This window comes from Oryza glaberrima, chromosome 1, assembly GCF_000147395.1.
Source record: "Oryza glaberrima chromosome 1, OglaRS2, whole genome shotgun sequence".
NCBI lineage: Eukaryota > Viridiplantae > Streptophyta > Magnoliopsida > Poales > Poaceae > Oryza > Oryza glaberrima.
Window position 1 is genome coordinate 27,028,332 of NC_068326.1, and position 24,517 is coordinate 27,052,848.

Genomic DNA, 24,517 nt, shown 5'->3' on the forward strand with positions numbered 1-24,517 from the left:
TTGTATTGGAAGGAATCACACAACTATAATACACAACATTCCTGATGAAAAAGGTTTAAAATGATCCACCCAACAATCGCCACGCTAGACAATTATGAGCCTACTAGAAAAATGGTAGTAAACAATGCCACAATCATAGCTCAAATTCTACACGAATATGAAACAAATATTTGAATTTGGTTGTGCTTTTTCTAGGGCACCTGCGAGGTAAGTATTTTTAGGTGAGAAATATAAAAGTACTTAAGCAAATGCCAAACAGTTACTGTGCTAGCTATAATTGACCAATTTCCATCCTACAATAGTAAGTGTATCCTAATATTTAGATGCGATTCATCCCATCAGGGATGGAAAACAATTGATTCTATTAATGCTTTCCTTCAGTGGCAATGACTTTTTCGTAGAATAGCTTGCTTCTTAAACCGCGCTATTGTGGTCTGGTTGAATTTTGCTCCTTTTACTTTGTAGCCAAGGGAGGAACTCAAACGGAAAGAGAAAGATCACCTACAAGTAAGGCTGGCCTGACCATAGTTGTACTAAAAAAATGCACTTCTATACGCAGTATTGCCAATTAAATTTAGCAAAGAAAAACGGTTTTTCTATGTACGAGCAACTGAGCAGCCGGAAGGAGGTTTGGTGGAACAGCGACATCCGGCCTCCCACCCCACGGGTTCCGAGAGATTCTTTGGCGGTAGGTGATCCCAACCAACGTCGTCCTGGCCCCACGCCCCAGATCCACCAAACCACACACGGCCGTCGCTGACTCACCGATGCACCATCGCCAACCGTACTCAGCGACCCCGCGCGTCAGTGGGCGGATCGGACCGACGAGCCGCGCTGCTGTGTGCACTGTGCAGCGCCCACCCCCGCGACCCACGTGTTCCCGTCCCCGCCCATGCTTGAATCTGGTTACGCTAGATCCCTCCCTCCGTCCGCGGTCGCGGTCGCTAGCGCCGCGCTGTTTTGGCGACTAGTTCCGTCGTACCGGGCGTTTGCCGCTGCCACGCCGAGGTGAGGTGGAGTCCCCGACCCCCGGTGGAACGGACGCCGCAAAAAATGCGTCCTCGCGCGCGCGCTGCCGATTTCCCTGCGCGCACAAATTTTCTGCGGGGAAAGCGATAAGGCTCCCGCCGCACCGGCGGAGCGGAGCTCGCCCGCGCGTCGTGCCCGCAGCTCTCCCTCTCCCTCGAGTCACCCCCTGATACCGCTCCTCCCCGCATGTTCCCACGGGCGCCACGAGCGACGTGCCCGATTCTGTGGCGGGGCCTTATATACCGGCACCGGCTCGCCTCCTCGTCCATCCAAACGCCATCCGCTTCCTCCGCCTCCCGTTGCAAATAACTGTGTCAGCGCCCACGTCATCACCGGTCGGAGGGGGAAAACATCTCCCGTGTTGTCCACCTCACTCCACAATAACTTGGCGGCTGCTCGTCACCGGAGAAAGAAAGAAAAACGCCTGTTTTTTCCCCCCTCTCACAAAGCGCCGATATATATTAGCCAACCAAATCACTCCGTAACCGAGCACCCAAACCACACAGCCGCTCTTCTCGGCAGGAGTGGAGGCCCTCGCCGGGGGACTTCCATTTCCACCTCCAATCTCAGGATGGAGCGCGCACGCCGCCTCGCCAACCGCGCGCTGCTGCGCCGCCTCCTCGCGGCGGCGGCGTCCACCACGTCCCCGGCCCCGTCCCGCGGCATCTCGACCCTGGCCAAGGCGCCCGGGGCGGGGTCGCGCCCGCGCGCCCCGCGCCCGGCGCCCCACCAGTACACCACGGGGCGGCCCGTGTCGGCGTCGGCGCTGCAGCCGAGCGACACGTTCCCGCGGAGGCACAACTCGGCCACGCCGGCGGAGCAGGCGGCGATGGCGTCGGAGTGCGGGTTCAACACCCTCGACGCGCTCATCGACGCCACCGTCCCGGCCGCCATCCGCGCGCCGACGATGCACTTCTCCGGGAAGTTCGACGCCGGGTTTACCGAGTCCCAGATGATCGACCACATGCAGCGCCTGGCGGCCATGAACAAGGCCTACAAGTCGTTCATCGGGATGGGGTACTACAACACCCACGTCCCCGCGGTGATACTGCGCAACCTCATGGAGAACCCCGCGTGGTACACGCAGTACACGCCGTACCAGGCGGAGATCGCGCAGGGCCGCCTCGAGTCGCTGCTCAACTACCAGACCATGGTCGCCGACCTCACCGGCCTGCCCATGTCCAACGCCTCGCTCCTTGACGAGGCCACCGCCGCCGCCGAGGCCATGGCCATGTGCAACGGCATCCTGAAATCCAAGAAGAAGACCTTCCTCATCGCCTCCAACTGCCACCCGCAGACCATCGACGTCTGCCAGACGCGCGCCGCTGGGTTCGACCTCAACGTCATCGTCGCGGACGCCAAGGACTTCGACTACAGCAGCGGTGATGTGTGCGGAGTGCTCGTGCAGTACCCCGGCACGGAGGGGGAGGTGCTGGACTACGCGGAGTTCGTCAAGGACGCGCACGCGCACGGCGTCAAGGTGGTCATGGCCACCGACCTGCTCGCGCTCACCTCGCTGCGCCCGCCCGGTGAGATCGGCGCCGACATCGCCGTCGGCTCCGCGCAGCGGTTCGGCGTGCCCATGGGGTACGGAGGCCCGCACGCCGCGTTCTTGGCCACTTCCCAGGAGTACAAGCGCCTCATGCCCGGCCGTATCATCGGCGTGAGCGTCGATTCCAGCGGCAAGCCCGCGCTCCGGATGGCGATGCAGACCCGGGAGCAGCACATCCGCCGCGACAAGGCCACCAGCAACATCTGCACTGCCCAGGTACACGCACGCAACGCACGCCACCCGTTCACCAAATTGCCAGATAGCGACAGAGACGATAAGAGATACGATGAATTTAGTAAACAAGCACTTTTTCGTAGAGGAGTCAGTAGTGATAAAGATGCCTGTGGTTTATACTCTGTAGGCCTTGCTCGCCAACATGGCAGCGATGTATGCTGTCTACCATGGTCCCGAGGGGCTAAAGGCAATTGCCGACCGTGTACACGGCCTGGCTGGTACCTTTGCCCATGGACTGAAGAAGCTCGGAACAGTGACTGTGCAGGAACTGCCGTTCTTTGACACTGTCAAGGTCAAGGTCGCTGATGCGAATGCGATTGCCCAGGAGGCCTGCAAGAACGAGATGAACCTTCGTGTTGTTGATGCAACCACGGTTCGCTTTCTGTCGACATTTTCCGTTCTATTGCAACCGAGTTAGTTGATGTTGAGTGTTGAGCATTAAATTCAAGCTGTGATGTTGCAGATAACCGTGGCCTTTGATGAGACCACAACCTTAGAGGATGTCGACAAGCTGTTCAAGGTGTTCAATGGTGGCAAGCCAGTAAGTAATCATTCAATCGGCGCAAAATTTGTGTGCTTGATGTGAAATTGGATCACAATATTAAAACATCGTGTCGTTATAATCATTTTTAGGTGAACTTCACTGCTGAATCCCTCGCATCAGAGGTGTCAAGCTCAATTCCGAGTAGCCTTGTGCGCAAGAGCCCTTACTTAACACACCCGATCTTTAACATGTATGTGATGTTAAAAGGCATGCTGCTTTTCTTCACTGATTTCTTGCGGTGTTAAGATAAAACTGAACTTATGTTGTGGGCTTCCAGGTACCATACAGAGCATGAGCTTCTCCGATACCTGCACAAGTTGCAATCCAAGGATCTTTCACTGTGCCACAGTATGATCCCTCTTGGTTCTTGCACTATGAAACTAAATGCTACAGTGGAGATGATGCCCGTCACCTACCCCAGCTTTGCAAACATGCACCCATTTGCACCTACTGAACAAGCCGCAGGATATCATGTGAGGGGAATTCACCATTTATTTAGTTTCTAAATGCAAACTGTTCATCAGATGATCTGAAATGGCTTGTTTTGTGATGAAGGAAATGTTTGATGACTTGGGCGATCTGCTGTGCAAGATCACTGGCTTTGATTCTTTCTCTTTGCAACCAAATGCTGGTGCTTCAGGGGAGTATGCCGGATTGATGGTTATCCGTGCTTACCACAGGGTAAGTCATCATAAATAAGCTGGCATAGCTCTCCTGTTTTGTTTCACATTTTATATTTACAAACCATGTTATAAAAACTGCAGGCAAGAGGAGACTACCACCGGGACGTCTGTATCATTCCTGTGTCAGCCCATGGTACAAATCCTGCAAGTGCTGCTATGTGTGGAATGAAGATCGTTGCTGTTGGAACTGATTCCAAAGGTAACATTAACATCGAGGAGTTGAGGAAAGCTGCTGAAGCAAACAAGGACAACTTGGCTGCTCTTATGGTACTGTTCCTTTTGCTCTGTAAATGTTATCATTTATCAGGTCTTCTGGTAGTAATGTGGAATGCCTATGGTCTTTCTGGTCAACTATTCACTGTGTTAGAGCTAGTTTTCTAATACTATACTATCACTGCATCACCTTTTCGCTATATTTAGTGTGTTGCTTAAAGTCATAAGGCTATTTCTGTACTTTTTGTTGCTTCTAATATATATTAAGATAGAAACCAGATAGCTGCTCCATAACATGGTCCCTATAGTGGCTGTATAAATTCAATAATTTGAAGTTAATTGACATATATAATAGAAACAAATCCCCGGTTAGTTTAGTTTATCTATTTCCATATAGGCTAGAGCCCGCAGGTGATTTGTGAATAAGATTTTTATTATGGGCATAGAAACATAATAGTTCACTCAGGATGATTTGATTTATAAAACAAGTTTTTGAAATATGTTGGCCTTGTGCATAGAGTAACGGAATGTTGCGTGGTTGCTCTGTTCATCAGGTTACCTATCCTTCGACCCATGGAGTCTATGAAGAAGGCATTGATGAGATATGCAGGATAATTCATGAGAACGGTGGACAGGTATACATGGATGGGGCTAACATGAATGCTCAGGTTAGTTCTTTGCAGTTTATCATGCCAGCAGTCTAGCACGCTCTTTCTGAAATTGCTCTCTTCAAGTCTTTTTACAATTTTGATGGATTGGAACGCATTGTGGTGAGGCTCTATAAATTGTATAGATGGCTTTTTGACATGGTGATGATTAAAAAAAAAACCAATTAGTTGTGCCTATGAATTATACTAAACATGTTTAGTAACAAGTCTATTTTAATTCAGTTCCAAACACAAGTATACCTTGTTTTGAAACAAACACATAAGTACCAACTTTCATTTTCATGTTTATCTTTCAATAATGGTGATTGAATGACCCTTATCCAATTAATTATGCTGAGCTATGTTATCTTCAATAAAATATGATAAGCTTTCTCCAAGTTCATCTGATCCCAATTGAGAACTTCTGTTATAGTAATTTCAAACAACCCCATCTGTCGAGCCAAAAATATTCAATACACTCCCTAACTTACAGAAGTTGTCTTTTTACAGGTCGGATTGACAAGCCCTGGCTTTATTGGAGCAGATGTTTGCCACCTTAACCTTCACAAGACATTCTGCATTCCACATGGTGGGGGTGGTCCTGGAATGGGTCCTATTGGTGTTAAGAAGCACTTAGCACCATTTTTACCATCTCATCCAGTGGTAGGTGCTCTGAATTCAATCTGCTGATAATCTAAACAGACTAATGCTCAATGCCCAACTCTTACCTTGAAATATTAGACAAGATTGATACAGCACATAATGCCAGGCGACCGTAGAAAATTTCCATCTTTACTTTCTTACAGAATTAGGCAAATTATACGAAATCATGTTACACTCTACAACGAGTCTTTTATATTTTTCAGAGGATTCCACACAAACATACATTTCCCTATGTCATCAACAATGCTGTGTTGATCTTTAAAAAGTAGTTTATTTGTAATCCTAACTCCTGCAACTCGAGAACTATTGCTGGTTTTATTTTCTCGCTTTCTTGGTGCCACATTAGCTTAGGTGGGTATGCTAAGTGCCACCTTATTTTCATTTCATATTAACCTAAACTCCTGAAGCAAGAGTTGCCTGCATCATTTTCATATCAAAAGCATAGTAGGGTGATATTATGTAAAAACTGCGGTAGAAGTTTTTGTTGATGATAAAACTACAAAACCACATTTGGTACTAAAACCAGAAGAGTTCGTTCATAATCCCATCATTCTTTTTAACCAAAAAGCAGATGCTGCTTCATTAACCAGACTAATTCTGTAATTATCAGATCACCACTGGTGGCTTCCCTCTCCCTGAGAAAACCGACCCTCTTGGTACCATTTCTGCTGCCCCATGGGGATCAGCGTTGATTCTGCCAATTTCCTACACATACATAGCCATGATGGGTTCTAAGGGTCTCACTGATGCTTCAAAGATTGCAATCTTGAATGCAAACTACATGGCAAAGCGTCTGGAGGTATATTTGTTACTCGTGATCACTTACCCATTGCTACCTAGTTTGATTGTGTTTGAACTAGTTTTCTAAGTTTTACCATGTTACTTGTACAGAAACACTACCCAGTTCTTTTCCGTGGAGTCAATGGAACTGTTGCCCATGAGTTCATCATTGATTTAAGAGGATTTAAGGTATCCAACATAGTTACGTTGGCATTTGGACATTGAGTTATGCATTTCAATTTTGTTAATTGGATATTGAAACCTTTTGCAGACGACTGCTGGTATAGAGCCAGAGGATGTTGCAAAGCGTTTGATGGACTATGGATTCCATGCACCTACTATGTCATGGCCTGTTCCAGGCACACTTATGATTGAACCCACTGAAAGTGAAAGCAAGGTAAAACACTAAAACACCTATTATATTCCTTGCCATTGTACCAACCATTCTTTTATATGAGCTTAATGTCACATTATTTATCTCGCAGGCCGAACTAGACAGGTTCTGTGATGCTCTAATCTCAATCAGGGAGGAAATTGCAGAGATCGAAAGTGGCAAAGCAGATGTGAACAACAATGTCCTCAAGGTAAAATACCAGTATACTGCTATCTGTTTTCATATATTAGATTGTAAGTTCGTAACACCTATCTATCTATATACGGGCAATTGTATTCTTACCCCCAATTCTTATAGGTTATATAAGATGTTAGTAGACCCTGTTCAATCCTAGTCCTCATGCTGTTTGCAATTTTGGAGATGCATACATTAGCATGGTCTAAACTCAACTTCAAACATGAGGCGGCTGCATAGCTCTTGCATCACCAGGATGTTGACATGTGATTCTTGTTTTGTTTCGTTGTTTTGCAGAGTGCTCCTCACCCGCCCCAACTTCTGATGAGCGACTCATGGACTAAGCCGTACTCCAGGGAGTACGCTGCGTTCCCTGCAGCGTGGCTTCGGGGCGCCAAGTTCTGGCCAACAACATGTACTTGCTTGCTTCTGTGTCTCCAAAAGATCGCTCTTTGCTCAACACAATTTGACACCAACCTAATCTCTATTCTACCGTGTCTGCGCTCTTACCAGGTCGCGTGGACAATGTGTACGGGGATCGCAACCTCATCTGCACTCTGCAACAGGGATCCCAAGTCGCAGAAGAAGCTGCAGCTGCTACCGCATGATCTTCCAATAATCACCCAGATTTGTAAAACAGCACCAAGAAGTCATAATGCTTCCTGTAGGAGGGAAGCATGTTCTCTTCTCGTTCAGCTTCTGAACTTGTATATAGCTTTGTGAGTTGTGACAGCTCCTGATTCTCTCCTCAGCTGCCACCTTCTCCTGTAATTCTGTACTTCATTGCTTCCCCATTCCCGTTCAAAGGTGAAATTAGCTTTATTGACTAGCATTGCTACACTGCTGAATACAGGAAAAAAAAGTTATGATCCATCTTGCGCATGCGCTCTATCCATATAGGGAAATAAAAAGAAAAATAGGAAAGAAAATGGTGGCTATTACTCTATTAGCTTATGTATTCATCCATAAGAATATTTATGAATATTTAGGGATGAGTGATGACATTTCCTATTGAACGGAGAATGAGTGGCACCAGTTGAGGCAGTTCTGTCATATGGGCCTATTTATGCTTCATCTTTACAGAGGAAGCAGAAGTGTTAGAACTAAACAGCAGGATTGTGTTACTCATCAAGATGCTACTGAATAGTTGTGTTACAGAGATAGTACTGAATAGTTGTGTTACAGAGATAGCACTAGACGTCTCCTATCACCTCCTACTCGTTTGTACTTGATTCCATCTGTTTCACAGTATAAATACAAGTCTACCAAACCAGAAATTAAGAATACAAGAATTGACTCTCATTTGATTTCTTTAAGATGTTCATATGTTTTGAGACTTCAACTTGGTCATACTTGAAAATCGATCAGCTCTACGCATTAGTACTGTTTGATCCTTATTTGAAAATATTTTCATGGCAGTTTTTTTAGACATACTAACTTTGTACTCCTTCCAACTAAGAAAAAAATAGTTCTTCCGACATCAAATATTATTTGACTAGAGGGAATAGTTAGCACCAACATATTGAGAAAACAACAACCCTCCAAATTTGAAGTAGGAATTTCTAACGGCATTTGATTTATACAAAACGCTCAAATATTTGAAAGGAAAGAAATATGATTCTCCAAAACAAAGTCCGGATAGGATGGGATACATCGGGCCATTTTGGTTTTGCTACTTTACCAAATTATTGATAGCGATAAATCTTGGACAAATTTTGTTACTATCAAATTTTGATAGGATAAGGTTGTCTTATCTCAATTGATTTGGCAATGTTGGCTTTAATCCAAACGATTAGAAGCTATTAAGGCAAGTTTTGGTATAAATCCAAACAAGAAATTGGACATTCTGCCACTTCCAAGAGTGGATTTCGCCACAATGCCATTTCACGGAATGGAGTGGTTAAAATGCCACCCACAAGAGATGCCAAATATTTGTTTTGCCATTTGGGCCAATTATTACCATTTCCACCTAATTTTGCACCCGGTCTTACCAAAATGCCCTTCGGTCGGTTATACCAAACTGAGTTGGTTGAGTCATTCCGACTCACCGCCGCCTTGGCCTCGCCTCGGCGTTGGGATGCGGCCGTGGTGCGCTGCGCAGATGATGGGGAGAACGATGCGGCCGTGGAGCGGGTGGGTGACGACGACAAGGTTCTTCGGGCGCGTGGCAGCCTCCCCGCTCGCGTCGTGGTGACGGCGTCGGCAAGGTAGGTTGGAGCATCGAGATCGTCATGCTCAAGTGTTTTTCCGCTTTGATTTGCTTTGCTGAGTTCGTTTGAAACCGATGTGTGTGCTTGCGCGTGCGTGCGCTGTGTTTGCAGGTCTTGAAGCGGAGGGGCATCGTCCTGCCCGTCGGCCGTTACGGCTCCGGTGGCGACGCGGCGAGAGTGCGCAGGGCGACCGCACCGGCGCCGGCGCCGACACAGGACGCCGCCTCCAGCAAGAATGGAGCGCTTCTCATCGTCGCCGACGACGACACACCTGTCTCACAGAACAGATCGGTCGTTACCGGCGTAGACAAACCTGCCACCGCCGCCGCCTCCACGCCGCTGGTGACCATACCGAAGCTCCCAACGCCAGACTCCCCCGTGATCCTTCCATCCGTAGATAGGCCGCAGCCGGAATTCGTCATCCCAGACGCGGCGTATCTAGGAGCTCCAGCGCCGCCGCTCTCCTCTCCTCGCCGATGGCCGCGAGTAGCGTCGACAGGGGCACAGCAGTGGCAAGGCTGTCACGCTGCGTGGCTATCTCCCGTCGCGCCGCTCTCCTCCTTCTTGTCGGCTGCCGTCGCTCTCCTCCTTGTCGGCGGCCGTTGGGCTAGGAGCTCCTGCGGGGTCTACTTCATCGGATTTTTCTAGAGCGGGGGCAGCGATGTCAACGACCCTTGCGTCGGCGCAAAAGGAGGCAGGCGGCGGCGAGCACCCGGATGGCGATAGTCACTCGGAGGGGTATTTTGGGAAGGCTAAGTGCGAAAAATGATGAAAATCCTGTGAAATGGTGAATATGGCAAAGCAGCGGTTTGGTATTGGTTCAAAGTGGCATTTTAACGACTCCATTTCGTGGAATGGCATTACGCCGAAACCCACTCTTGGAAGTGGCAGAATGTCCAATTTCTCAATCCAAACTGGCTTCATGTTTATCTCTGGGCCTGTTCACTTTGATGCTATTTTCAACTATACCATTTTTTAGCAAAGTTGAAAAAAAAATTTTACGTTTAGTTTGTTGCCAAATTTGGTCAATACATAATAAATTCAACCACAATTTTGACAATATTACCATCTTGATTTATTTTGGCTATAATTTGAACAGGACCTCCATTTTCTCTTAGTTTCGACCATTTGCCATTGACTCTGTCCTTTTCTAGTCTTCTTAATGCATTGATCCCCTGTCCTCTTGCCAAAAGATGGCAGTGCTCGGAGAGTATATTTATTAGAGCAAGTTTAATAGTATAGCTAACTATTAGCTCTAATTTATCTATAACCAATCTAATAGTTCATTCATACCATAGTTACATACTACACTATTAATATCTGGTCCCACCTATCATACGCACACGGTGTTTTGGAGTCCGTGCTACAGCTGGCTACAGATCTGTAATCCGCTGCTTTTCTCTCTCCTTATTTATCGCCTGCTGTTGTACATCCTCTTAGGGCAGTCCCAACTCATAGTGTTCATAAGCAGTGTCTATGGTGCATGTCAATAAGACATCACAATAGAAACTACACTCTACAACCCATGGTTTCTTAAAGTGGACCATTAATAAATACATCATCTCTCTTCTCTACCAATCATATTTATTCTTCATCTATTATGAAGACACTATTCTCTCCCAATGCAAAACTTGATAGTGTCTAGTGCATAGGTTCTCGTGTTGAAGCTGTGTCTTGTATGAGACCCAGTTTCTTCCTCTCTTCACTCTCTCTCTCTTAATTAATATAGTGTCACATAAGGTAAAAGTTCTACATGATAATGTAGTTAAGCCATAGACACCATGTTAGGTGGTGGGTTGGGATTGTCCTTAAGCAGGTGTGCAAGGAGTCGAAGGTCATGCGTAGACCAACCAACCAAATTAAAACCGGTGAGCCAATCATTTTGCAGCGAGGGCGTGTTGCCACGGTGGATCTGTGAATGATTGATTGGATGACGCCAAGCGGTAAATCGTATCGAACCCACTCACGCATCTGCCGGAACTTGATCCATCCACAGCAATTTCACGGACACCCCAGACCCGCCAATCCGGCAATTCCCCACTTCGACGGCATTACCGCACCCACCGCGCCGCCGCGAGCTGCAAGGACGTACGCCGAGGAGGCAGGCCCCCGCCACTCGATGGTTCGCCGCCGGCGGCACGGCCGATGGACTCCTCCCGCTCCTCCAACTCTCTCGTAAGTCGTAGTAGCGCGCCCCCCGCGGCTCGCCGCCGCAGCATTTCATCTGGGTCTTCTGTTTTCCCCTCTTGTGGGTCTCGTGCTCGTTCTGATCTGTTTACGTCCTCGTCTGCGGAATTGCGGATTTGGTAGGATTCGAGGAGCTCTCTGACGCTGGGGGAGCTCGCGTGCGCGGCGCTGATTCCGGTGCTCGCCCTGGTGGACGCGGTCGTGTTCGCGGCGGCGCAATGCTTCCAGAAGCGCCCGCCGGGGCTGCTGCCCGCTACCCTCGCCGCCCGCGCGCGCCGCCGCGCCGGTGGCCGCCTCACCTTCCGTGAGCTCGCCGTCCTCGCCGACGAGTCCCGCTGCTGTAAGTACAGGGCCCGAGGGCCTGCCCACCCCTGTCCAGCTTCTGCGTTTTCATCTGTCTCAAATGGTATCGGCTTGTGATCGCCGGCAGTCTCGGTGAACGAGGTGGAGGCACTGTACGAGCTCTACAAGAAGATAAGCTGCTCCATCGTCGATGACGGCCTGATCCATAAGGTTAATTTCTAGGCCATGAGAGCGAACGTAGAGGCTCATTTTTCTATTCCTTTAATAATATAATAGATGATAAACTATTCTTCTTCTTTTACAGCACATTTGGTGAGACGTGTACTCCTTTGATTCTTTTTAGCCCATTGGTTCAGTTTGGTCGATCCATACTGCAGAATTGAAACTATGGTTACGATGCTAGTAGATTTCGGTTTACTAAAGTCTGTAACTCTTCTACTTGCTAAAAGGAAAAGGACACTGGAATTCTTCATTTTAGTTATTCAACAAGGAAAAAGAATAAACTAACAAGTCTTCTGAACCAATTAGGACGGGTTAACCAGGTTGCAATCCAGTAGTTTAGTATGGTGCCCTCATTCATGTTGAAAAGGACTTGCTAGTTAGTAATTTACGGAGAGCAGAAAAGGAAAATTGACCGAAATGTCAAATGTTTACATGGAGAGTAGACATGTAAAACATCAGAGATAATCAATCCTAGAAAGATATGCCGCAACTAGCCCCAATAGAATTTCTATAATTGTACGCTTGTAACTGGATGATATCTTCCAGGTGAAGATTTTACAGTGGAAAATGTTAGTGTTACCTTTTTTTGGTCACTAACTGTGAATGTTTGTACTTGTTTTTTCAGGAAGAGCTGCAGTTAGCCTTGTTTAGAACACCGGCTGGAAAGAATCTTTTTCTAGATAGAGTAAGTGAAAAAGGCTTGTTCTCGAACTCCTCTCCACTCAAATACCGCCCTTTTTACCTATTTGGGCATTTGGCTACTGAAGCATTTTGTTTTGAGTTTCCTAGGATGACCAACTAATTGACAGACTCTCATAGTTTTATCCGTATCAAATGCTTTATCGAGATTCTTTCACGAGATCTAGGGTTTTGCTCTTGCTAAGAAGGGTATCATTTTACTTGCTTTGAACACATACTTTGAGCTCTACGTATGATGCAAAGAATTAAATAGGGAATGATGTTCCTCGCAAAGTAAAGATCTTAATTCAAACCCGTTGTTCTTGTTACCTACTGTATTATTTGTTAGGCAATGCTTTGTGGTAATGTCAAGACACAAGCTCTGATTACATATTATGATTAAAACAAATTCAATTTCTGAATTTTTTTTTTGCTACCATTTGAGTTAGCTTTTCTTCTCCATTTAGGTTTTTGATCTGTTTGATGAAAAGAAAAATTCTGTTATTGAATTTGAAGAGTTTATCCACGCAATAAGTGTATTTCATCCTAATGCTCCTCTTGAAGACAAAATTGATTGTAAGTGTGCTTCATCTTGGTGATCATCAAGAATTTCTTTATATGTTGAATTATATATCAACCATTAATTCTTTTGGGGGTTTTGTGCTTCTTTCAGTTTCATTCAGATTATATGATTTGAGGCAAACCGGTTTCATTGAACGTGAAGAGGTATGCTCTATTGTTTTGGAAATACATCAGTTTGACTTTTGAACAGATATGTTAAGCCATTGATTAATCTTGTATGAAGTTTATTGTGTGAGAACTTTTGGTACTCAAGACTTTTCCATATCAGTGTCAGTCTTTCTATCCCCCAGCTTGGAGGTAGCATCATTTGATCATTTCTGTTCGCATGTTTGCCAATTGCTAAATAATTGGAATCCTTCGAGTTTCATATTGAACCTTTTCACGAATTACTGAAACTGGTGACAGCTTTTGTCATCTTCAGGAACCACGCTATCATCTTGTAATTCTTGTAGTTTCCTTGTGAAACTTGATGAACAAACTATATAAAGTCACGACATGAAATAAATCATAATTAGTCTTGACTCTTAAATGTAAGGAATTCTGAAATGTAGACAAGCCAGCTCTGCAGCATATGCTTCCAGTGTGAAGTTAAAACTAATCACAAAGCTCCTCCTTTTCTTTTCGCGTTCAGGTAAAACAAATGGTTGTTGCTACCTTATTGGAGTCAGAGGTGCAGTTGTCTGATGATCTTGTGGAAGCCATACTAGACAAGGTATTAACATTTTCTTCTCCTTGAGCCCTTTTTTGTTTATTCACCTAGCACTAGGAATCTCTAATTGAGTTATTCTGCAGACATTTGAGGATGCTGACACTGACAAGGATAACAGGATTAGCAAAGAAGAGTGGAAAGCTTTTGTACTGAAGCACCCGTCTGTTATAAAGAAGATGACCCTGCCTACCCTGAAGTAAGGATACTGCTTTTGGTTCCTGCTTTTTCATCAATTTTTCTTATTTTCATGCAATATGGTTTGCCTTGCACTATGCTAAAATAGCCAACGATACATCGCCATGGTATAAAGAAGCATTCTGATTTAGTTTTGCCTGGCAGGGATACTACAGCGGCGTTCCCCAGCTTCGTTTTCAATACACAAGTTGAAGACTAGGGGTGAATAAGGTGACACACACGTTGGTTGTTCAGCAACATAAAGATGATAGGGTGTCAGGTGGGAAAAAAGACAGCTCCGCAAAATCATGTGGTTCTCTCAAGTTCTCAACAAAAGAGAGACTGAGGCATGCATTGGATTTGGATATATCACCAAGACACCAACCAGGGTGCTCACTGCTCAGTCAGTCGGTCAGCCACCATTTCAGTGCTAGAACAGTAGGCAAGCTGTTAGCGGAGAGGTCAATTTCAACACTCTCCGAAGTCTGTTTATAAAAGTCGACATGTGTATCACATTATATTCATTCGTTCCATGATACATTCACATTGTGCAAATCTGACAGCGACATATCCACATCCACAGTGGTTCATTGTGTTAAATGGACGTGTTGCTATTTATTTCAACTTGTAGCCCGAATTGGCCAATTCATCGAAGGTCACGATTTTTTTTCTCTAAACAATTCCAGCAAGATCACTCCCATTTTTAAAGGAATAGAACCAATTCCATCATGATCATCAGTTCATCACGATGCACTTGAAATCAAGGAAAGGTTCATCACCGTTCTAACCATCTGAAAATTCTACACACAATTTAAAGAACAATAGAACACCGACCAACCGTCAACATAATTAAAAAAATTATGAAGCTATCTAAATTAAAAAAATTATGAAGCTAAAATTACTCAACTTCTAGAAATCTTGGAACTGGAGTTGTGCTAGAGAGCAGCCTAACCAGCTCCAGCCTCAAGCTGTCGGCATGGCCGTCCATCTCCACCGCCGCGCGAGCGAACGGACGGCTGAATCTCCCGCCACGGCAAGAAACAAGCGGCTCCGCCTATCACTGGCACATGGAGGCCTCCTTGCCAAGCTGGATGGAAAACGGTGGAACCCCTCTTCCAGCAGCAACAGCAAGAAACGTGCAAGTCCGCAATCCGGCGTGTGCGCTTACCATTTGCGCCGCCCATCGCGTCCAGCTAGCGCCTGGCGCGGCTGCAGATGCAGCTGCTGAGCTGCAGGTGCATGCACCTTTCCCACCCCACACCACACCTCCCTCTCTCCCCTTCGTCTTCCTCTATAGCCCGCGCCTCCCTGTCCCCGAGTCCGAAGCCCGAATCCGAAGCGAAGTGAGCTCAGCCCCGAGTCCCCCCTCCCTCGCCGGATCGCGCGGGCCGCCTACCTCCTCCCGTCGCACCAGCTACCGCGGTGAGTTGCTCCCCTCTCGATCTCTGCTCTGTTAGGTTCGGTTGGTTCGTGGCCGTGCTGGCTGCGGCAGTGTTGGGGAAGGACGGGGTTTACGATTCGATTTTCCCTCTGTTGTGTTTGTGTTTTTCTTTTCCCAGCGAGGATGAAACTGTTACACATGTGTGGTTATGTGGTATCGAAGCAGATCGAATAATTGATCCGGAATGTATAGGAGTAGTACTTTTGTTCGAATCGACATAGGCGTTTACTAGTTTGTGCGGTTGGGTGCAAACAAATTTTGTAATGGCTAATAAGGTTCTCGCCGCGGCGGTAACTCTGCCCCTTGCGTGAGCTGAGCTCAGAAGATGATGCCACCAAGTGCACTAATGACTCATGTATTCTTGATGATCTTTGTTGAAGTAGTTTACTATTTGGGGTAGTATAAAGTCTAAAACTGCCATTTGGTGCTAATCAGGGCCGTTGTAGCTGTTTCTTTTTTCATTTTTATGCCTTGATGCTCTCCTTGAGAATTGAGATACTACAATAATTGTACTAGCCAAAAAGGGATTAGGAGTTTGAAAGATGATGAACTGGGGAAGGACTAAAGTTTGTAATGAATGGCCGCATAGGTAATGATTTGATCTGTGGAGAATTTGCAAAGGAAGTTAACAAAGTTTGTTCTATTCAAGAAATTGTTTTGCTCTCATCTCTTTTTCCATATTCAACATCTTTTATTAGATTTTATTGTGACATGACATTTTGTTTGTGTATTTGTCATAACAGAGGTACCAAACTGGATATATGATTGAGTCTTCATCTATTACTTTTTGTCGTGAAGTATGGGGGCCTAAATTTTTGTCATTAATTTCAGGGAATGTGAAGATCTTGCGATGGAAGCTAGTCAAATCTGATTTCGTTTAAGTACAAGTAACATCAATGGCACCAAACAAAATTTCCTCAATGGATGCTGGAGCAGCTTTTGATGACGAAGATGCTAGTTCCAGCAATTCACTGCAGGAGTTGTGGCCAGTTGGCGAGATAGATCCTAAGAGAGCAAGATTTCCTTGTTGCATTGTTTGGACTCCTCTTCCTATTGTCTCGTGGCTTGCTCCTTACATAGGGCATGCTGGAATCTGTCGAGAGGATGGGACTGTCTTGGATTTTGCTGGTTCAAATCTGGTGAGCATGGATAATTTTGCATATGGTTCTATTGCGAGGTATCTCCAGCTTGACAGAAAGAAGGTATGCATGATTCGAATATTTTTCATTTCTTCATTTGGAATGGTGTACATAATTCAACCTACTTGATAGTAGTTTATTCATCCAAAATGGCAACCCTCATAGCTATAGGATCCATGAAAACCCTTGTTGACTTAAAAAACACACACTACTAGTATGTTATTTCGACATTTACTTCCTGTGTCAATAGCTTCAAAATGATTTGTGTTGCTGTTGCAAGAAAACAATCTGAACTTCCTCTCTACTTAAGTTGCTTGAAACAAATTTTTCATGATCTTACTGTTCTTTAAAGAGAACATTTTCCAAGCTAATTCCTAAATATAGAAATCTTTAAACAGTGGGCTATTTAAGTAATGATAAAACATATTTTAAAATTTCCATGCTTGAGAAAAAAGTGAAAGAAATATAAAAATCATGAGTTGGGGACACTGAACCTGGGGCTTCAGCCAGAGCCAGGTTTCACAGACTGATCATGACAGTACATGGTTAGAACAAGGGCAATTGGGCAAAGGCTGAATATTACTAGCGTTTGCTCATGAAAATCTGTTGATCAATTCCAATGTTTATTTAATGATAGCAGTGTTAGTGTGTTATTTACAAATAACTAGTCAAAAACATCAAATATGTGCTGAAGTTGCATAAGATGTTTTTGTATCATCTTAATCCATAGATAAACTTCTTGTCAATTGTCATTTCATTAAAAAAAATAGTAGTGTCATTTCAAATAGGTTAGTTTTCTTGACACTCTGTATGTTCTTTTTTTCTCTTGACTAGTGTTGCTTTCCTGTTAATCTCGCGACACATGTATGTGAGCGGTCCTACAAGCATGCAGAAGCAGGAACGGCGATTTCCTGGGACGACGCTCTGCAACTGGGCATGAGAAGTTTCGAGCACAAGTTCTATAATCTGTTCACCTGCAATTGCTACTCATTTGTGGCAAACTGCTTGAATCGGCTTGCCTACAATGGCTCCGTGAAGTGGAATGTGTTGAATGTGGCTGCTCTTGTTTGGTTGCGTGGCCAATGGGTGGATAAAATGTCTGTTGTTCGTTCATTCTTTCCTTTTCTAACTGTGACATGCGTTGGCATTTTAATGGCTGGCTGGCCTTTCCTAATAGGGATGGCAGCCTTCTCTTCTCTCTTGATTGGATGGTTTGTATTTGCTGTATACTGCATGAAGGATCTAGTGTGCTGACTCTTTTAAAGAACATTGGCACTGAATCCTGTGATGAATTATGGAACGAACCAAGAACTTACTGAAATGATTCATTCTCATGATTATCATGGAATAAATCACTCCTTCTATTGAACTTGAAAGAAAACACCTGTTACCTACGCTACGATGTGCTACATGTTATGATGTCCTCTGTTTTTGGTGATCCTAGATCTAGTTGGTTGCATCTTGCAAATGGTGCACTCTCCTTGTTCTTATTAGGTTTTTTTTTTTTTACGGAATTGCTAAAGTTCCGTCGACAGAAAATCTAACCTCAAATCTTGCAAATTTTGGATCACAGGATATGCAAATATGGCGAGCAAATATTTTTATTACTATTATAAAAGTTTCAAAATATGATTTTTTATTTGTTTACAAAGTTTATGAATGGAATTTTTTAGGTTATGCATACAGTTTATGAATGAAAACATTTTATATATAAAGTTTATAAATGGAATTTTTTATTTATGCATAAACTTTGTGAATGGAAATTTTTTATGTAAAAGTTTATGGATGGATTTTTTATTTATGCATAACCTTTATGAATGGAAATATTTTATGTATAAACTTACTGAATATTTTTTTTATTTATGCATGCCTAAAATTTTTGAATAGAAATATTTTTAGGGTTAATTGGATCCATGCCACTGTAAATGTGGCAAATTAGAAAAATACCACTACTATTTACGATATCGGTTAGGTGCCACTAGAATTTTGGAACATTGGATCCATGCCACCCCCGTCGCCTTTTCCGTCGTTCCCCCGTTAATTTCCTAACTCCGTGGTCTGTGCCGCCGTGGGAGCTGCCGGGACTCGACGCCACCACCGGGACATCGTCTTCGTTGCCGTCGAACCGGAGCACGCCGGAGCAAGCCATGGCGCCACCGTCGTCGCCTTGATGTCCTCTTCAAGAAGCCTCAAGAACCTCAGTCGGAGACACGAGGAATGGGGAGATCGGCCTTCATCTTCTTCACCTCCGGTGCCGTTCCCATCGTTGATTTCTGCAACGCCGGTTGCCGCAGCTGCGGACCTCGTTCCTCGCGCGGTTGCCACCGCGCATCACCACCTTTCTTGCCGGACGCCGTTGAGGAAGAGGAGCTCATCCTCGCCGTGCATCTCCATGTCCTCCACGAGCAGCTCCTCGTCCTCCATGGATTGCGTGCGTAGCGGCTTGGTCGGGGAGAGCCCTGCCGACGAGCTGCTCTGGTGGCTTGCCGCCTCGGCTCCCCCGGCGACCACCATTTATGGCGGCAGCGGTACACACAACAGCAGCAGCAGCAGCACAAGGCCGCCGCGACGCAGCCCCCCCCCCCCCCAACGACGGCGCGGCAGTTGACGACTCGGGGGCGGCGCGGCGGGTCGCGGGCGGCACTCCGGCGCCCGCCGGGAGCGGGAGCGGGAGAAGCAGCAACGGAACCCCGCAGCGGCACTCTGGCAGTGGCGGCGGCACGGGGAGCGGGAGCAGCAGCGGGCGAACGCCGTGCCGTCGCTGCCAAGCTCGGCGCGGACGCTGCATTGTACACGCACGGCGACGTCATCGTCAAGGAGGATGTTGCCGCGGCCGTTGACCTCGCCATTGCCCGCCATGGCCGCCTCGACGTCCTCTACAGCAACGCCGGATCATAGGAGCACAGGCTCCGGCCTCGCTCGGCGTGCTCGACATCGACGAGTACGACCGCGTCATGGCTATCAATGCCAGGTCCATGTTCGCATGCCTCTGTCATGGCGGCATGGCGGCGTGGATCCAGCCTCTGCACGATCAGCACGGTGGCGTGGCGGCCACGACGCCGGCCGGCAACTCCGCCGCTCCGCCTCCTCGACCCGTAGGCTCCGCCGTCCATGACTTCGGCAAGCTGTTGTTCGACCACTCGGCGTCGGTCTCCATCCTCGCCGGCCGTGGCCGCAGCCGCGCCAGCTCCCTGACCTCCGCGACCTCCCTGCGACCGTCCTTGGCGGCGGCGACTGCGCCCGCTCCCCGCTCCCGTCCTCGCTGGCAGCCCCCGCGCCCTCCGCGACCGTACTCACCGGCGGCGGCCGCGGTCGCACCTGCTCCCCGCGCTCGCTACGTCCTCGCCGGCGGCCACCTCGTCTTCTTGCCCTCGCCGTGCCGACGTGAGATTAGAGGATGACGACGTGAGAGAGAACGACGGAAATAGTGACGGAGTGGCATGGCTTCAATTTTAAAAATTTGTAGTGGCACCTAGCCAATAACACAAATAGTAGTGGTATTTTTCTGATTTGTCATATTTGCAGTGGCATGGATCCAATTAACCCTATTTTTTATGTATAAAGTTTATGAATGGAATTTTTTCGTTTACGTAAAAAGTTTCTAATGATAACTTTTTATTAATACATAATCCAAAATACAAAGTTTTACATTTTTAGTATACTTGTATTTGAAAGAACAGGTGTCTAACAATCTAAGAAGATGTTTTGTGAGAATAATTAAAGTTTCAATATCAAATACTAGAAAATTGGATTTTCTATATAGTTTTTTCAATATAATAATTTTTTTCGTAATATTTACTAGTGTTATTTAGTAATATAATGGAGGCAAAGCTAATACTCGTGTGGAATCATGCGGAATAACCAATTTTACATCCTCAAATTAATCATGCAAAAAACGTCAGAAACTGTAATCATGCACGCATGCAGGAGCTTTTTCTCGATAATGATACAATCCGGTCTACCGGGCGGGGGAGCAAAAATCAGGCGCTCCCCCCGCCCCCACCCCCGCGCGCGGTGCATACCGCTGGGCCCTACCACAGTGTCTGTCCCCTTATGCAACAAATCAATCATATATTTGGGAAACACTTTATTAAGGTAATTTGGTTTATTTTTTGTTCCACTACAAATGTTTCGCCTAGTATACTCACAATGTTTCACGTTTCACTATGTATATATCTAATGTTACAGTGAACTGAAATATTCCATTCCAACAAAAAAAAACCCACATATTTTAGAAACCCCCTATTAAAGGAATTTGTTTTATATTCTGTTCCACCGAAAAATATTTCACCTAGTGTACTTATAATGTTTTACTATGTATGGATCAAATATTACAGTGAACTGAAACATTCTTTCGCTATTTGCTGAAACATTGTTTTTATATAAGGTGAAACAACACCCGATTTAAACGAGTGAAACATTTTCGATCTACTTAGTGAAACAATTCCGATATACCTAGTGAAACATCTTGCAACATTTAGAAATAATTCAATAATAAGCTAATTTTTTTTCGTCGGAATATATCCATGTGTGGTCTTATTTTAAAGATTTAATTGCAATGAATTTAATGGTGTAATTGGATCATAATTTGAATAAGTAATTTAAAAGAAAAATTAGTTTAAAATAGTTTTGCACGTAAATCGGACGCTGAAGTCATCGCCCGAACCGTAGAGTCGTCCGCTTTTTCTGTATCGAATTGTTACGGCTGGCTTCGGAAAGTTGTGCTCCCTCTGCCCGGGTGCCGAAACACGCGGTGCTAATTACATGCACATGCATGTGCAGCCGAGCGAGCGACAGCTATATATATCGGACTGCGCTCACGACGAGCGAACACTCGCGACCAGGGTTTACGATTTAGACCTACCCTTCCGTTTCGGGCACCGGCGAAATTTAGAATTTCGTAAAATCCGGTAGAAAACCGGTAAATTCCGAACAAATTTTATAAACCAAAATTTAAATATAAATTCTCTGAGTTTGTTGATAATTTCTCGAAAATAGATCGGTTTTGGCGAAATTCCGATCAAAATCATTGAAATTTCTATCAGTAATATGTAATTTGGACCAACTACTAACTAACCTAATACATGCAATCCGGCCCATGTAAGTGTTTTCCTTTTTTTCTTTCCTGATGTAAGTTTCAGTAAATGCAGACAATACATCATTTATTTCGAATATTTATATTCCAATAGGTTCTATAAATATCATAGTATTTATAAGATTTTATTTGTTTTTTCTTTTTTTTATCAATTCAAATTTGAATTTAGATGAAACTCCTCGAAATCTCAGACGGTTTCTACTTTCGAGCCTCGTTGGAATGTCGAAATTGTGTGTGTGGCTAATGGGCGATCGATCGCTCCCCATCCCCCTATACGCTCTCTTCTCCCTTCCTACCTCCTTCCCTTCTTCTCTTCCTACTACACCATAAATTTTTAAAAAAAAAATAAAGTTGGAAAAAATTATGTAAGAAGTACTATATATAAAAAAATATTTGAATTTAAATTTAAATTTGAAACTGGTATGTAAACTTTTGACTTATAAACTTTGGTCTATAAACTAATATTTGAATTCAAATTCAAATTTGAATCAGGTATGTAAACTTTTGACTTGTAAACTTTGGGTCTATAAACTTTAAGTGTATAAACTTTAGATGCATAGAAATACTATATATAAAAAATATTTGAATTCAAATTCAAATTTGAATCGGGTATATAAACTTTTGACTTATAAACTTTGGGTCTAAGATGTATAAAATACTATATAAAAAAAATATTTGAATTTAAATTCAAATTTAAATCGGATATATAAACTTTTGATTTATAAACTTTGGGTGTATAAAATTTACTAAAATAGAAAAGTAATACGGTACCAACAAAGCAAATCGCGTGGAGGAGAGGGGGGCGATCGCTAGGGGCAATCGATCGCCCTTAGCAATCTCGCCTTTCGACACGTACGTTTTGAAACAAAGGAGCTCTACCATCCAGTCCATCCTTCCTCCTGTGACGACAACGCCGGCGGCTGCCAAAAGGCGTCAGCGACGTGCAATCCCCAGCGCTGCAAGATCTTTGTCGTTAACCTGCTATATGAATTCACCAATTTCATTTTCATATTCCTATGCTTGTAATGTATCACGCGTTGTACGACTTCCCATCCGAGTTTTCCGTCCAGATGACCAGATCACGGCCACGGCCACCCGCGACCTCGACGACGCGGCGCTGGCGGCTCCGACGATCATCTCCCCTGCCATCGACGTCACACTTCACGTCAACAACCGGCGGGGCACGGCGAGATGCTACCGCGGCGGCGAGGCGGCGGTGAGCTACGAGGGCTTCACCGTCGCGTCCGGCACCGTGCCGGGCTTCTGCGTGCCGGGGAAGAGGGCACGGGAGATGCCGTTCCTGGCGTCGGCCGACGGCGTGGGTCTACCTCAGCGGCTTCGCGACCGCATGGCGGTGGAGAGGCGTATCGGCGCCATGCAGCTGGAGGTCGAGGTGAAGCTGTTCGGGCGCGACGACGGCGGCACGGCGCCCAGGCATGTCGTGCGGGCTGAGGATGGATGAAGCGCAGCTGCCGGACACGGCACATTGCACGGTGTTGGCTTTTGCAGAATTGGTTCTCTCAACCCTTGTTCGGATAACTCAAGATTAGGATCAATCTTTTACAGTGGTCAAAGGGAAATTAAACTCAAAAATCTCTGCCGATCTATAAAGGGATCGCCAAAGGGATTTCCTCTGGTTCAAGAGAATACCGCATGCAGGTGTTCCAATTGGTTAGCGTATTTCTTGTATCAGACAGTAATTGCATTAATAATTACTTCAGCTTGGTCGATCGGAAATTAGTAAGGCAGCTTCAACAAAGATTTGGTCGTGCACGCTATTTTTCTATTATGTGTTAATTAAACCATAATTTATACGAAAGACAAATGTGTAACACCGATCGTGCCGAATATCTTCAACACCCGTATAAAAATAAACAAGAAAAAAAATGTAGCATGCATGACATGTGCAGTGGCGTATCTTAGAATTTTTATATGAATAATCCAACTTTTACATGTGCCTGTGTGTTAGATATCCTGAATATTTTTCTTGGTCTCTTGACCAGCACAACATTCACGTGGCCGTATCTCAGCCATCATTAAATGATTGGATGGCTACGGAAGTGTTGTTAGTTAAAGAGCAAACTGTACATGCGCATTGGATAGATTTTACCCAAAGAAAAATAAGTACTCTCTTCGTATGAATTTTGAACAAGCACCTGGTCAAACTAATGCCAGGAGTACGGAGTACCGTTGTCTTAAATATTGTGATTGATTACGTGAAAATCAATTTTAGTTACAACAGAAATAAATGACAATAAGGTACAAATGCACGATAACAAACTGACAATTTTTTTCGAGGACCGAGAACTTATTATTAAGGGGCCCCATCGTTTGGACATAAGCTGATAATATGCCATATGACGTATTAGAAAAAAAATATGAGTAAAACTTTTATATGTGTCCTTAGTGAGTTAAAAGTCAATGTTAAAAAAACAAACTTTGAAGAAAAAACTTTACAATCAACTTCAAATTTAAGTTTTAAAATTTAAATTTTGACATTGGTTGATTCTATGTAGGGGCAAACGAGGTGGAGTGCAAGCCAGGGCGGATGTATCCATTAGGCAGGGTGGGTCGACCAACCCAGCTACGATACGTGTCGCCTTACCCCCCTCCCCCCTCTCCCAAAGACCCCCCCTACCCCCTTATAGTAAGTCTTGGGCCATCAAAATTAGGTATATAAGGTGTGAACGTCCAACAGATTAGCTTATCTCTTCACAATGCACGCATGCCACAAACAATGATCGAGGCAATTATGCGATTGAACTATAAATACGGATGTGTTGTGTTTAATTGCTCTTATCGAGTGAACATCTCCATTCTACGCCCTATATATATTTGAAAGCTACATCCGCCCGACAAAGATT

The 24,517-nt window shown here is 45.1% G+C and overlaps 3 protein-coding genes across 3 annotated transcripts; all 3 read left to right on the forward strand.

The window, feature by feature from the left end:
- The first annotated feature begins 1,499 nt into the window (after positions 1 to 1,499).
- On the forward strand, positions 1,500 to 7,786 carry LOC127782533 (glycine dehydrogenase (decarboxylating), mitochondrial-like). Its single transcript, XM_052309786.1, has 15 exons — positions 1,500 to 2,797; positions 2,943 to 3,188; positions 3,279 to 3,356; positions 3,449 to 3,549; positions 3,637 to 3,832; positions 3,915 to 4,040; positions 4,124 to 4,309; positions 4,810 to 4,923; positions 5,413 to 5,565; positions 6,176 to 6,364; positions 6,457 to 6,534; positions 6,617 to 6,742; positions 6,831 to 6,929; positions 7,211 to 7,328; positions 7,427 to 7,786. Exons 1-15 carry the CDS (start codon positions 1,601 to 1,603, stop codon positions 7,519 to 7,521), a joined length of 3,102 nt encoding a protein of 1,033 aa, XP_052165746.1. The 5' UTR covers positions 1,500 to 1,600; the 3' UTR covers positions 7,522 to 7,786.
- Positions 7,787 to 11,080: 3,294 nt separating this feature from the next.
- On the forward strand, positions 11,081 to 14,602 carry LOC127782537 (calcineurin B-like protein 10). The gene is made up of 9 exons (XM_052309800.1): positions 11,081 to 11,298; positions 11,434 to 11,650; positions 11,741 to 11,823; positions 12,461 to 12,520; positions 12,981 to 13,089; positions 13,187 to 13,239; positions 13,727 to 13,807; positions 13,888 to 14,000; positions 14,144 to 14,602. Exons 1-9 carry the CDS (start codon positions 11,269 to 11,271, stop codon positions 14,196 to 14,198), a joined length of 801 nt encoding a protein of 266 aa, XP_052165760.1. The 5' UTR covers positions 11,081 to 11,268; the 3' UTR covers positions 14,199 to 14,602.
- Positions 14,603 to 14,915: 313 nt separating this feature from the next.
- Positions 14,916 to 18,067, forward strand: LOC127782548 (protein REVERSION-TO-ETHYLENE SENSITIVITY1-like). Its single transcript, XM_052309811.1, has 3 exons — positions 14,916 to 15,400; positions 16,251 to 16,621; positions 17,393 to 18,067. The coding sequence occupies exons 2-3, from the start codon at positions 16,316 to 16,318 to the stop codon at positions 17,810 to 17,812; spliced, it is 726 nt and encodes a 241-aa protein (XP_052165771.1). The 5' UTR covers positions 14,916 to 15,400; positions 16,251 to 16,315; the 3' UTR covers positions 17,813 to 18,067.
- Positions 18,068 to 24,517: the final 6,450 nt, after the last annotated feature.